The sequence below is a fragment of the Heloderma suspectum genome, chromosome 2 (genome assembly GCF_057233095.1).
Source record: "Heloderma suspectum isolate Gila_16-S chromosome 2, 16-S_ref, whole genome shotgun sequence".
Classification (NCBI taxonomy): Eukaryota; Metazoa; Chordata; class Lepidosauria; order Squamata; family Helodermatidae; genus Heloderma; species Heloderma suspectum.
In genome coordinates this window covers 315,522,054-315,535,640 of record NC_139459.1, presented here as the reverse complement: position 1 = coordinate 315,535,640, position 13,587 = coordinate 315,522,054, and the positions used below count along the sequence as shown (strand labels likewise).

The 13,587-nt window shown below is 41.7% G+C and overlaps 2 protein-coding genes across 4 annotated transcripts in view; one reads left to right on the top strand and one right to left on the bottom strand.

Annotated features, from left to right (window-relative positions):
* Positions 1 to 13,587, bottom strand: part of SUMF1 (sulfatase modifying factor 1) — a 98,762-nt gene that overhangs the window by 62,300 nt on the left and 22,875 nt on the right. For all 3 annotated transcript variants that reach the window (XR_014788556.1, XM_084840304.1, XM_084840305.1), the window contains exon 4: positions 918 to 1,000. Coding sequence is in view for 2 of the 3 variants with exons in the window: in XM_084840304.1 (XP_084696430.1) it covers positions 918 to 1,000 (83 nt within the window). In the remaining variant the exon portion in view is untranslated. The remainder of the gene's footprint in view (positions 1 to 917; positions 1,001 to 13,587) is intronic.
* LOC146354987 (histone-lysine N-methyltransferase SETMAR) overlaps positions 1 to 13,587 on the top strand; it is a 97,789-nt gene that overhangs the window by 71,218 nt on the left and 12,984 nt on the right. The window lies entirely within an intron of this gene.

Sequence of the window (13,587 nt, the reverse complement as noted above, 5' to 3'; positions counted from 1 at the left end):
TGCTTTTCTATATTTAGGAATTGATGGCCAGTTTAAATAAGCCGTTCCGTCTTTGGAGAAGGAGCCTGACAAAGCCAAAAATCTGGGGGAACACTGGCCCTGTGCTGCATAATAGAGTTCTTGGAGGTGAATATCTCACAACCTCTGTTTAACTAGAAATTTTGTGCTATCCCAGTCCAAAGATCGTAAATAGGAAGGGGAGAGCCTTATTGAATTAACTTGTTGCACCACTTCCATTCTCCAAACTAATGCACGGGAATCAGTTACTGCCAAAGATGCAAAGGAGGTAGAAGGGAGCAGAAGGCAGCAATGGAGCCAGAAATGGAGTATGTCCACGCCAGACATTTCAAAGAATTAAGGCCAGCCCCCAAATTAAGAACAGCACCCACAACACACCTACACAGGTATCTGGACTCTAATACAAAATATCTAGTGATAAGCAGTGAAAAACTGACAGATGTGGGACAAAATTCTACCCCAGGGTGTACTTTTTATTGAAGAATTTACACAGAAGTAGATACAGAACACAACACTTCCAGGACCCTTGTCACCTGCACAGTAGTCAACAGTGCCCATACATTTCAGCTACTTTCCATTACAGTTTTCTTTCTGTAAACAAAAAGGTACCCAGGGCATTAAATAATTCAATAAATCAACTGATTTGTGCATTTTGTCCCAGCTAGCAGAAAGTATTAGGATTTTTTTTTTAAGTCACATGTGGTTTTTCAAAGAAAAACTGATCTAGGTAAGCAAACTTAAGTGCCCTTCTTCTGACACCCCAAACATGGATATGTCTGGGGACGTTTTACAACCCTGAGATACACTGGAATTTGGCTTGGGTGGTAAAAGGTCCCCAGAAGTGTCTGTGTTTCTGTCATTAAAATACCAGTTGAAACTCAATAGCTATTGGGGCTCACCTGTTTGAGATATCAGAATCAGAACCCTCAGGGTGCTTCCAGTTAGCTCCTTTAACAGGCAACCACCAAGGAGCAACTGCAACCTAGATAACAGAAAAAGAAAGTGCTGACATTTTTCTGAACAGCCTATCAGAAGTCATTCTACAAGACAGCAGTGACAAAAGAATGACCAACCCTCATTTTTAAACTTAGTGGCTCTCAAGGGCCCACTTCAGATGATCCTATCTTGACTTAAGTCAAGATATGAATGAATGTTTTGCCCACAAATGCAGCCCCTTTGCACAAGCTGTGATTTAACCAGGAAATCTCTAACTATAGTTTCCCATTTTGTCCAAAACTATAATTACTAGTTTTGCAACAAGCTTCAGAACAGGCCACGATCTTAAACCAACTGCAAACCATTGTTTAAGATCCTGGCTTGTTCTGAAGCTAGTAACCATAGTTTCCCTGTTCAGACTTGAACAAGACACAATGGTTAATTACAAACTTCCAGATTTAATTACAGATCAAATGAAGGGGGACTGAAAGGGTTTTGTATATGGCAAAATGCTCTTTCATATTTTGTTTTGGTAAACCAAGACACAATTACCCAGAGCGGACCACTCAGTGCTCATAAACATTCTACGGTGAGTTTTCCATCACAAACAGTGGGCCAGATTACTTACAGAGTATGAAATAAAAGAATGCAAATGATGATCTGGTGTTCCAACTGCCATTGTAAAAATTGCACTCTTAACATTTTTTAAATCCATTTTTCAGGGAGCTGTTGTACCTCAGTAGTAGACATACATGTTTTTCATGCTTAATCCCTGGTATTTCCTGTTAAAAGGATTGGGTAGCACATGATCAACTATGGGGCGGTATAGAATGAATGAATGAATGAATGAATGAATGAATGAATGGAAACACACCGGAGAGCTGCTCCAAGTCAGCACAGACTACCCTTCCCCAACTTAGTCCCTTTCAAATGTGTTGGACTAAGACTCCCATAATCCCCCAGCCAGCTTCTGACTGGGAGATTATGACCTTGTATAAGGCAGTTTCCTAAGTTCCATTATCTTATTCAGTTGACCCATTTTTCTGTCCTCTAACTCTTTCTGCACTAGTAGACAAAATAACAAAACTACCCTTTGGAACTCTTCTGAAGGCAGTCCGAAGAATGTTTTTGGCATTTGCCCTCCCACCCAACTCCAATTTTAAGCCCTCAGGATATTCATAAAACCTGTCTAGGAATGTCTTATTAACCTTTGCCCACATGTGTTGTCATCATGCCAATGCCCCAGTTTATAGCTTTAAGTATTCTACCACTGTGCTGTAATAGCTATGATGTTCTGTCCATAAACAGGATTAGAGTTTTAACCTCTTTTCTACTTTTGCCCAGTGGCCTTAGAGCATCAGCAACTAACACTATCAAACTGTACAAGTAGTACTTTGGGGAATTTCACTGTTGATTTCTTTGACCTCAAGATAACACTTAATTGAGGTCAAAACCCAACACTCATATTGTTTTGCCTTTTCTTGCAGTTGTTGCCACTTTCATTGAAGTGCAGGAAGGGGAGAAAGGTGTAAAGCATCAACAATACATGGTTAGCAGGCAGCATTCAGTTTAAGTGGATCATAATGTTTGTACTGCTGCCCCATTCTACTGGATATGCTTTATGGAAAACTGATGCTTGGGTAGCTCTCATACATTGCATAACATTGCTTAAGTAGACCTTTCTCCCCCATGAAACACACCCATCATTTCCTTCTGTTATTACCCTATATAAGCTGTGTGTTTCCTTAAATGTCAAGGTACATGAGCCTTTGTCTTTCAGGCTATAAACTAGCTTCATTATGCACAAATTACTACACAAACTGCCTATTCATAAGAAGTTAAATTCAAACGAAATCCTGCAGCATATAATACAACCCCACTCTCCACCCTGATTTATTTATAGTGAGGAAGCCATCATGATTTCCTAGGGAGGAAAGTCTTGAGAGAAGGTGCTGCTCCAAGCCCACTCAGTTCTAACCAAAGTATAAGAAGGGATGTGGAACAAGGCCTCTCAAGATTACCTTATTAATTATGGTTTAAATCAAACAAGTGATGTGGGAGCCAGCTGCTCCCTTGGCAATATTGCCTAATGGATTAATCTTTCCTTATAGAATAGAACAGTATAGAACAGTAGGACTGGAAGGGGCCTATAAGACCATCAAGTCCAACCCCCTGTGTGAAAAGACTACAGTGGGCCAGTTTTCCAAATGCTGTTTGTCCAGCTTCTCACTGCTTCCCATCCTGACCTCTATGGTTAATAACCCACTGGTACCCATGACCCACTAATACTGTTACACTATGTCTGGGGACTTTTCTAAGTTCGAAAGGCTAAGGTGATGCAACAGAAGGGCAAACATATTCACCACCCACAGGTGTGGGTGTGTACTCCAGTGATTCGTCACACATCAGCTCAGTTACTCTGCAACATAGTCCACAGCAGTCCTTTCTGTCTGCAGGACCCAATGACCAACCTGGGAGGATGGAGTCAGCCAGGGTCTGGCAGTACTAAGCTGCCTGGGCAGATACTGCTACACTAGGAATGTACAGATTTTGCAAAATCTGTTCTGTCTGCATTTCGCAGGTATCTTTCATTCCATCATCCGCTCACTGGTGGCATCAGTTTTTTCCAGTTTCCCAAATTTGCACAAATTCACCTTTGCAAAAATGCGCAAATCACCCCAAAATAACCATTTTCATGCTTTAGCTTATGGGGGAAATACGATTTTCAGCCGGTGTTTTTATATTTTATATATTTTTCTACAACTAAATTTGTGTAAAGTTCTGGGAATTAAAAAAAAACAACTGGTCCATGAGTCAATGGAAACTGTGCAACTTGGGAAGAGCCAGTCCTCTGCAGAATCCATGGGTCACAATAATAGAAATCCAAGCTCACTGGATTCCATTGCAGAATTCTCTGACATCACTATGCAACATGCAACTCAGTGGCTTATCACACAGGGCAGCAACACACAGCCCCAAAACTTCCTGTTCTAGCTGGAAACTGCCATGGCTAAATATCCACAGACAATGGTGGTCAATGCAGAGACAATGGTGAGAAACACTCTGTATTCTGCATTGTAATAAAAAGAAAATGGCTGTAATTTAACGCCAATAACCATGTCCCTAAGGACTTGTCTGAATCATTTGTCTGTATGATTCACAGAAACAGTGGCCCTGTCTTTATAGAAACACTGCCACAGCTTCTAAATTAAAACTTCCAAGTGCTTATTAAGTCAGTTATTTAGCAACATCCTCTATATGTGCTTCAAGCAGCTCATTCCAAAAATAAGTTCAGTTGCCTAAAACTTACAAAATTCTCAGAATGCTGTAAAACGTCTAACTGTTATAAATCTAATTAGCCTTTGTTCTAATTAGGTGAGAGATATAAGAGCCCCAAATCATTTAATACAACAATCCTTCTCTTACAGCTAAGGATCTTAATTGCTTTTCTAATACCCAGCATTCCCATGCTTCAGATGAAATGCAGTTTGTTCTAAACAGACAAAGCATATGTTTGAAAGGAAAAGGGTAGAAGTAGAAATACAGATGATAAATTAGATGGAAAAGTAGTAACTTCACTACAATTGAGTATTCTTAGAAGGACTCCATGGGTCATCAGATTCAATCCCCTGCCTGGAAAAACAATGTATTCTATACCCAAAGCTTGCTTAAAACCTTTCCTTATTCTGCACTTTTTAAATGGCTTTGAATGTTGATGACATGTATGAATACAAGAAGCAAAACTCACTTGCATTTGTCCAAATTATGAACGCTCAAGGCTGTTCTGATCACTCTCTAGAGGCTTCCCTCCCCCTGCACCCCTTCTACAACACTAACAAAAATCTTAGTCCTGTCAGCCACTGTAATGGACTGAATGAGGGCTAACAAACTGAGGCTCAATCCAGACATGAAAGAGGCACTATTAACAGGTGAGTCTTCAGTTTGGTAGCACCAGGCACTTGCGGGTGCTCTTAGATCAATCACTGTCGTTATAGGCTCAGGTCGCCTCTGTGGTGTGAAGTGCCTTTTACCAGCTTAGGCTGGTATTGGAACTAAACCCCATCTGGAGAATAGTCTGGCTGTGGTGATCCATGCTCCAGGAACCTCCTGTTTGAATTACTGTAATGCATTGTCTATGGGACTGTCATTGAAGATGGTCTGGAAAATGAAACTGTTACAAAAATACAGCAGCAAGAATTTTAACTGGGACCAGACATTATGAACATATTGTGCTGGTCAGAAGGCGGCATTCAATTAGACAGTCTTTTCCACGGTGGCCCCACAGCTGTGGAACACTCTCCCTAGGGGCGCTTGCTTGATGTCCACAGTTGCCCTTTCAGTGCCAGGAAAAAGCTCTTTATCGTTCTCCCAGGAGTTTTAAGATCTGTTATTTTAGTCCCTATGGCACTGATGGTGGTTTTAGCTCCTCCATTTAGTTTGCAGTGTGTTTTACCTCCTGTGATTTGTATTCTCCTTTGTTGATATGTGTATATGTGTATATTTAGGGGTTTTATGCCGAGTTGTATTTTTAAATTTTATTGTTGGATTTTTTTTATTGCAGCGCTATGTTTTTAAACGATTTTGCATAACACCTAGGGAACTTGTTTTATAGGCCCCCAGAGAGACAGAAAGAGAGAGACAGAAATAATACCATATACAGAACTAGAGTGTTGGCCTATCTAGCTTTAGGATTAACTGGCAATGGACCTACAAGATCTTTCCCAGATCTGCTACTGGAGATTCTTTAAGTGGAGATGTCAGGGAACAGAGGTTAGACTTCCTACTTGCAAAACTATCTGAGCTGCCCACTGAGCTATATCTCCTCCCCACAATTCTAAAGACATTACCCCACCTCCCAAACATGGGCTTGTCTTAGAAATGAATCTATAACCTCTCACTGCCAAAATAAATATTATACCATCAACCCTCACTCTTCAACACGACTGAGCAGCGTAACAAGCTTTACAGGGAAAACAACAACTGATATCTGTGTTTTTTTGCACATGCACAGTGAAGCCCTGTTACTTCTAATTGAACCCCCTTTGACACACAGAGCTACATGGCTTCTATTAAGAGATTTCTAGAGCAAATACATGTTGTCATCCCACTTCTACAGCCATAATTGTCAGTAACATAGCGATGGTGGAAAGAGAGGAAGTGCATCAGCCTTGTAAGAATTACATGGAAAATTACAGAAGAGGGTAGGAAGCAACACAAAATCCCAGAATGGGGAAGTTACTGACTGGGTTTGGATGATGAGCCAAGGAAAAGAAGCCGCCGTGGCTTCTTTTCCCCACCTCGCACAAGCCACTTACACACCCACTATTTCCCTAATTACCTTCGCCACAGTGCAGGTTGCCATGTCGTCCAAACGCGGCGAGGTGTGCAAGGGGGGTGGCTTCCAAACCACCCTGTAACCCTTACAAGCCATGGGTTGCAGAGTGGTTTGGAAGCCACACACCCCATCTGGTTCAGATGACATGGCAACCCACACCATGGCAAAGGTGTTTACGGAAATGGCAGGCACCCAAGCAGCACGTGTGGGGCAGGAAAAAGAAGCCACGGTGACTTCTTTTCCCCGCTGATTGTCTGAACCTGGCCAATATGTCACGGGATTAACTTGTGGGAATCCATGAGGAGCTAACAGGGAAAATGGAGCAGATGTCAGTATGTGCTTAGATGAGGGTAGGATATTGGGTGGATGTCAAGTTCCCAAGGAAGCCAAGGGGAAGATACCTAAGTATAGGCCTGTCTAGAAGACATGTTTTCCAGATTTGCAGGGACTGGATGTGATTATTCAGTAGCAAGATAAAGACACTCATCCACTGTCAAATGCACTGTTATGCCCTCGTATATATTCCAGGGCTGAGGCGGGCCATTGAGAGTATCCTGCTACTCAGCCCAGGCTGAAATCAAGTCCTGCCCCTGTTTGGTTCTTGGCATACTTTCTGTAATGGAATCCTATTCCATTAAAGGGCCCCTCAGAGGAAAATGCTTGCATAATTGCAAATACAAAGATGTGGTAAGATGTATTTCACATGCAGAAACCACCAATTGAAAAACAGTTGTTTTGCATTCTTGTGTGTATGATCAGATTACAAAAAGAACATAATTACTGAAGGAAAGCTGCACCACTACACTTGCAAAGAGATCTGCCTACAACGCACTCGTCTTGCCAAGTCATGAGGTCACAGCTCAACTTCCTTTAAAATATTGGTATTTTTTAAAATCCGTGGCTCTTGAATTATAAGAATCTCACATTTCCATAAAACCAATTTATTTTCTGAAGGTACATAATGCCTTAAAGTTGGCAGCAAAATAGTGAACAGTTGTGTTATTAAAGCCAGACATAACATAAACAGTATATATATTTTTGGAGGGGGTCACAACATTTGTCATCAGTGCCTCCCCACTTCCCCATTTTGGATTTGAAGCATAATACCTTCCAGGAAAATGCAGTGGACCTAAATGGGGCTAAGACACAAAAGGTGATACAGTACTAGTTGGCATATTCCCTTCATTGGGAGCTGGGTACCACAAGGACCATCTTCTCCAATATGTCCTAGCCTACTTGCGCTGCTCATCATTTGAGGCATTTCTCTGGATTCCTTGGCCATCTGAGGTCTGGCAAGGTGGCACCCACCCTGTGGAAAGGCCTTCCAGTTGAGATTTGCCAAGCCCTGCCACTTTATGATTTTAGGCTTTTGGCCAAAGCATGATTGTTTAGGAAAGCCTTCCACTGATCCATCCTTCCTTCCTTCCAAAGAAAAGACCATTTTCTCTGTGCATTCACTTTGGCCTTTTGACTTTTATGAATTGCTGCTTCTGTTGCTTTTGGAATGTAGGTTTTGCAATGTTAATATTTTCTGATCGTTGTTTAATACATTGGGTAGATAGGGTTTTATTGTACATTTGTTTTATCGTTGTAAGCTGCTTTGAGTCACTTGTTGAAAAGAGAATTTATTTAAAATAAATAAATAAAACAAACACCTATGCAAATGTATCACTACCGAAAACTATTAAACTAGAATAACCAAGAAGGCTATATAAAATTCACCTTCTGGACAAGGCTGAATGCCCTACTATAGAGAGAAAGTTCCATTGATGTAATGGATACATGTTAGATTTTGACTGGAAAGAACTATGGTTAAATCCCCACTCGGCCATAAAGCTCATTAGATGCCCTTAGGCCAATCACTTTTCCACCTCATAGGGTTGTTGTGAAGATAAAATTAAAGGGGAGGAGGCTCCACAACAGACAATCCAGATTAGTGTGTGATACTAGACAGATCAGTGGCTAGCAAGGTGTATCACATCAGGAGAAGCTACTCGGCAAGCATTTAATAAAGTACACCCAGGTGGCTGAACAAGACAGTCAAATAAGCAGAAATTTTGACGAGAAGCTTCCTTTATATAAGGTTACATTGGCACAAGGCCAGAAGCCAATAATGGTTGTTTTAGATGTAACTATTTCTAAATAACCAGGGTTCAGATAACAGAGTACACCATATGATGCGTGTTTAGAAGGGAAGCCTTCTAAATAAAATAACATACTGCTGTTGATACTGACTTTATTACGAAGTACAGCTCAATCTGTCCTTGAATAACCCCAGCTCTGTGTTACAGCAAGACTTTTAATTATTTTTGAAGACTTTTGAAGGCCAGGTTGGACAGGCTTTGCTTACTGAAACATGTTTAAAACCTCACATTGATTGCAATGAGGGAAAGTGCTGGTAGAGAGGCTGTTGCTTGTGTAACACGATACTTAATCTGATAAAGATCTCTATTATCTTCTACTTGTGGTGTTTTGATGCCTTTTCAGTTAGAATAAGGACTCTGGCTTTTTTCAACAGTTACAAGAATGAGAAACCAACATACTTGAATATAAAAATGAGAAGAGGCCAACTAAAACTTAATGAGTCAGTGGCCTCTAGCAGCTAAACTATTAGAGTTGGACCTGAGGGCCAGTAACACAGTGACCTGGTTTGCATGATCACTGCAGCCCAATATGGCTTATTAGGCATGGTGGGTTGTGGCACCTGCAGGCACCAGGTTGGTGATCCAAGCTGCTGCAGCGGCTTCTTATTATGTGCGAACCTGACAAGGTTGAATTGCTGGGGTGGTTGACAAGCCACCCAGAAACCATGGGTTGTCTTAGGGTTGTGGGTGGCTTGTCAACCACTCCAACAACCCATTCCCACTAGGTTTGCACATAAGAAGCTATGGCACACCCCCACTACACCCCAAATATTCAAAATGGAGGCCACCACCACAACAAGAAGCCCTGAGGGAAAATTCACCCACGGTGGCTTCTCATTACATATAAATCAGACCAGTATGTTTTCAGGTGTACATTTAAAACATCTTTGGTGTATAATCAAAAACTTAAAATTGTGAACGCAGCGAACACCAGTGTCATACAAATACACTAGTCAGAGAGGCAGGTTTGGTTGCAGCTTCCAGATGATCATGCGAACACAGGTTTGCTACCAATGTAACATTTGGAACAATCCTGAGAGACCTAGAATATTGCCCCATTTAAACCATGGAAGATTTGAGGTGACCTCATTATCTTGCTCCATCAGTAAAACGAGAAAAATAGTAACCAATGCACAGAATTCTTGGGAGAACACACACTTTAAATGACACTTTGCTCACTTAAAAAGTGCTACAGTAGTAGTTAAAATATATATGATCTAGTTTCACCACCACAGGTCTCAGGATACATGCCATAGTTGCATGTTCAAGCTTCTCCTCTGCATAAGGAAGAGCTTATAAATTACACAAAAAGTTTCAGCTCCATTATCACACCATTACTCAGTAATTTTGGCAGGTCCGGTTCCGCCTAATCTAATGTTGTCATGCTCCTGCAATAATATCACTGGGATGTATTTGTTTTGAGGCTGTTTACATAGTGGTTGTTTACAAAATCATGGAAATAGTTCCAATTCCCTTAGGTTAGCAAGCATGTGCGTTCCAAAAGTGGAAATTGCTCCAGATTTGAAGCTGAAAATGTCCATTTAAAGAGAGCTATTTGTTTTTTATTAATACCCTTAACTCACAATAGCACCCACATGATACATACCAGCTAATGTTTGAAAACCGAAGAGAGGTACATTTAAGGACTGATTGAGCATTATTTGTCTCCCATCAAACCCAGCCTACTTCAATCTCTTATGCACAGTGAGATCAGGAGTAAGCATCATCAGGCAGGCAAAAACCCTCATTCTCTTTTTTCACCCACCATGTGCAGAAGTGATTACCCAAGCTAGGATCTCTTAGTCATGGATATCAAATCACCAGTTTGATAAATTCATTTTGTGTCATTGTGAGAGGGATGGGTGGGAAATGCTTGACCTTAATGCATGAGCTGCAATCCCATCTATACCCACTTATCTGGAACTAAAGACCATTAAAATCAATGGGACTCACTTCTGAGTAGACATGTATAGGACACTGTGAAGCACAGACACGGGCTGAAGAGAGCAAGATCCAACCTTCTCATTAAATTGTCTCACTGACCTCAAAGTCTCTGGCATATTAACTTGTACTGAAAATAAAGCCAGTAAAATAGAATTTGTACAGTCTAATATTGGATAAGTCTCACTATAGAAAACCATTAAGGCTTCATTTTGCCATCTTTTAAACATAAAAAGCCGCATCTTCTTTTTATCCCACTTGTTAAAACGTTCTTGTATTTCTTATGCTCAGTTAACTAAAGTTAATTCTGTTGCATGCTCTTAATGACTTCATTGTATTCAACGTCACATACCAGAAGTAGCCTGCCCAATGAACAGGATGAAGCCTGGACTTGGATTTGCAGATAAAGTCATCCACCCACAAGCAGACCAACTTAGATTTTACAGTTGAGGCAAGCTAGCACTGTTCCTGGCAATTATGCATATCAGTTTCAGATGTTGACACCCAAGGGCAGAGATAGAGAGCTTGGGAAGGCCCATGCAAGAACACTGATGTTTTTCGACTTCCTAGAGGTATCTTGTCTGGCCACTGAGAAAAACAGGGTGCTGGTGTAGACAAGCTTTTGGTGTGCTCCAGCAGGGCAATTATGGTTGATTATATCAAACTAGGCTCTTTCATGGAGGCAATTATTACTCACTCTCGATGCAAGATGTTCCTTTCCTCTAAAATGGCAATGCAGCTAAAGAAACCTTCTCTTGATCCAGAGGTTGTGGGGGATTTTTAGCTCAGTTTCAAGTTTAAACATACACACAGTTTCATTTTCATCAAATCCAAGATCAGCAGCATTGCTTCTGAATCCGTGATTGGTGGAGTCTGTTACAGAGGATACGCAAACTGAAGCTGAGTAAGACAGAGATGATGTTAATAAGCAGCCCACACAACCTAGAGGGAAAGACTGCCTGCTTTGCAGAAGATCTCATACCTTGCTGAAAGAGGAGGTTTGCAGGCTGGGTGTGCTCTTGGACACAGGAAGCTGCCTCATACCAATTCACGCGGTTGGTCCATCTATAGTCAACAATGATTGGCAGCATCTCTCCAGGGTCTCAAGTAGGAGTTTTTCCAGAAATCCCTGGAGATGCTAGGGATTGAACCCGGGACCTTCTGCATGCAAATCATGTCCTTTTCCATGGAGCTATGGCCCCTCCCACCCTTGCTCCTGAATACCCAGAGAGCAGGTCTCTCTCTTTTTCTCAATTACATGTCAAACATCACCTTACTAGGAAACAAGGACCTTGCAGTTGTTCATCACCTCAATACCTTATAGATGAGCTACTACACTGTACTCTTGGGAGCTGGGGAGGGGCTATTAAAAATAATTCCAAAGCTGCAGTTGGTATTGAATTTAATTATTTACAATATTTATATACCGCTCCACATCAAACACTTCAGAGTGGTGAACAACAAGATAAAAGAATACAATCCCATAATTAAAATTATGCGACCATGTTGTACTTGAGTTCTTGGTTCTAAGGGAAGCAAAAGCCGAGTGTAGTCAAACGTGTACCCTGGATTTTAGGAAAGCTGATTTTAATAAACTCAGAACAATGATCAGTAAGGTCCCATGGCAAGCGACGCTAACGAGAAAAGGAGTCCAAGATGGGTGGGAGCTTTTAAAAAAGGAAATTCTCAAGGCACAATCACAAACAATTCCAACAAGAAGAAAAGGTGGAAGACAACAGAAGAAGCCAATGTGGCTTCACAAAAAGCTTAGGGATGACCTGAAAACAAAAAAGGACACATATAGGAAGTGGAAAGAAGGCCAAGTAACAAAGGAAGACTACAGGCAGGTAGCACAGAATTGCAGGGATGGCGTCAGGAAGGCTAAAGCTGAGAATGAGCTGAGGTTAGCGAGGGATGCTAAAAACAACAAAAAGGCTTTCTTCAGCTATGTGCATAGTAAAAGGCAGAGGAAAGAAATGGTGGTTCAGCTATTAAATAAGGATGGCAAAACGATAACAGATGACCAAGAAAAGGCAGAGGTGCTCAATTCCTACTTTGGCTCAGTCTTCTCCCAAAAGAGGGTCTATGACCCCCCTGGCAAAGGCGAAGTACAGGCTGAAGGGGCAGGATTGCAGCTTGAGATCAATAGGCATATGGTCAAGGAATACCTCATTACTTTGAATGAGTTCAAATCTCCAGGGCCAGATGAACTGCATCCTAGAGTAAAACTCTCAGAACCGCTGTCTATTCTCTTTGAGAAATCATGGAGGATGGGGGAAGTGCCAGATGACTGGAGGAGGGCTAATGTTGTCCCTATCTTCAAAAAGGGTAAAAAGGAGGAACCTGGGAACTACAGACCAGTCAGTCTGACATCAATCCCTGGGAAAATTCTGGAGCAGATGGTAAAGCAATCCATTTGTAAGCACCTTGAAAACAATGCCGTGATTACTCGAAGCCAACATGGATTTGTCAAAAACAAGTCCTGCGAGACAAATCTGATCTCATTTTTTGATCAAGTAACCGCCCTTGTAGACCGTGGGAATGCTGTAGACATCATATACCTCGACTTCAGCAAAGCTTTCGACAAAGTGCCCCATGATATCCTGATGAGCAAACTAGCTCAAAGTGGACTAGATGAAACAACGATCATGTGGCTCCACAGTTGGCTACAGAATCGGACTCGAAGAGTGCTTATCAATGGGACCTTCTCAAACTGGGGAGAGGTAACGAGTGGGGTACCGCAGGGCTCAGTCCTGGGCCCAGTGCTCTTTTTATTAATGACTTGGAGGAGGAGGTGCAGGGCATGCTGATCAAATTTGCAGATGACACAAAATTGGGCAGGATAGCTAATACTTTGGAAGACAGAAACAAAAGTCAAAATGATCTGGATAGACTGGAGCGCTGGGCTGAAAACAACAGAATGACATTTAATAGGGATAAATGCCAAGTTCTGCACCTAGGAAAAAGAAACCAAAGGCCCAGTTACAAGATGGGGATTACGTGGCTCAACCACACTACAAGCGAGAAGGATCTTGGAATAGTTGTCGATCACAAGCTGAATATGAGCCAACAATGTGATGTGGCTGCAAAAAAGGCCAGTGCTCTTTTGGGCTGCATTCATAGAAGCATAGCTTCCAAATCCCAGGAAGTACTAGTTCCCCTCTACTCAGCACTGGTTAGGCCTCATCTGGAGTACTGTGTCCAGTTCTGGGC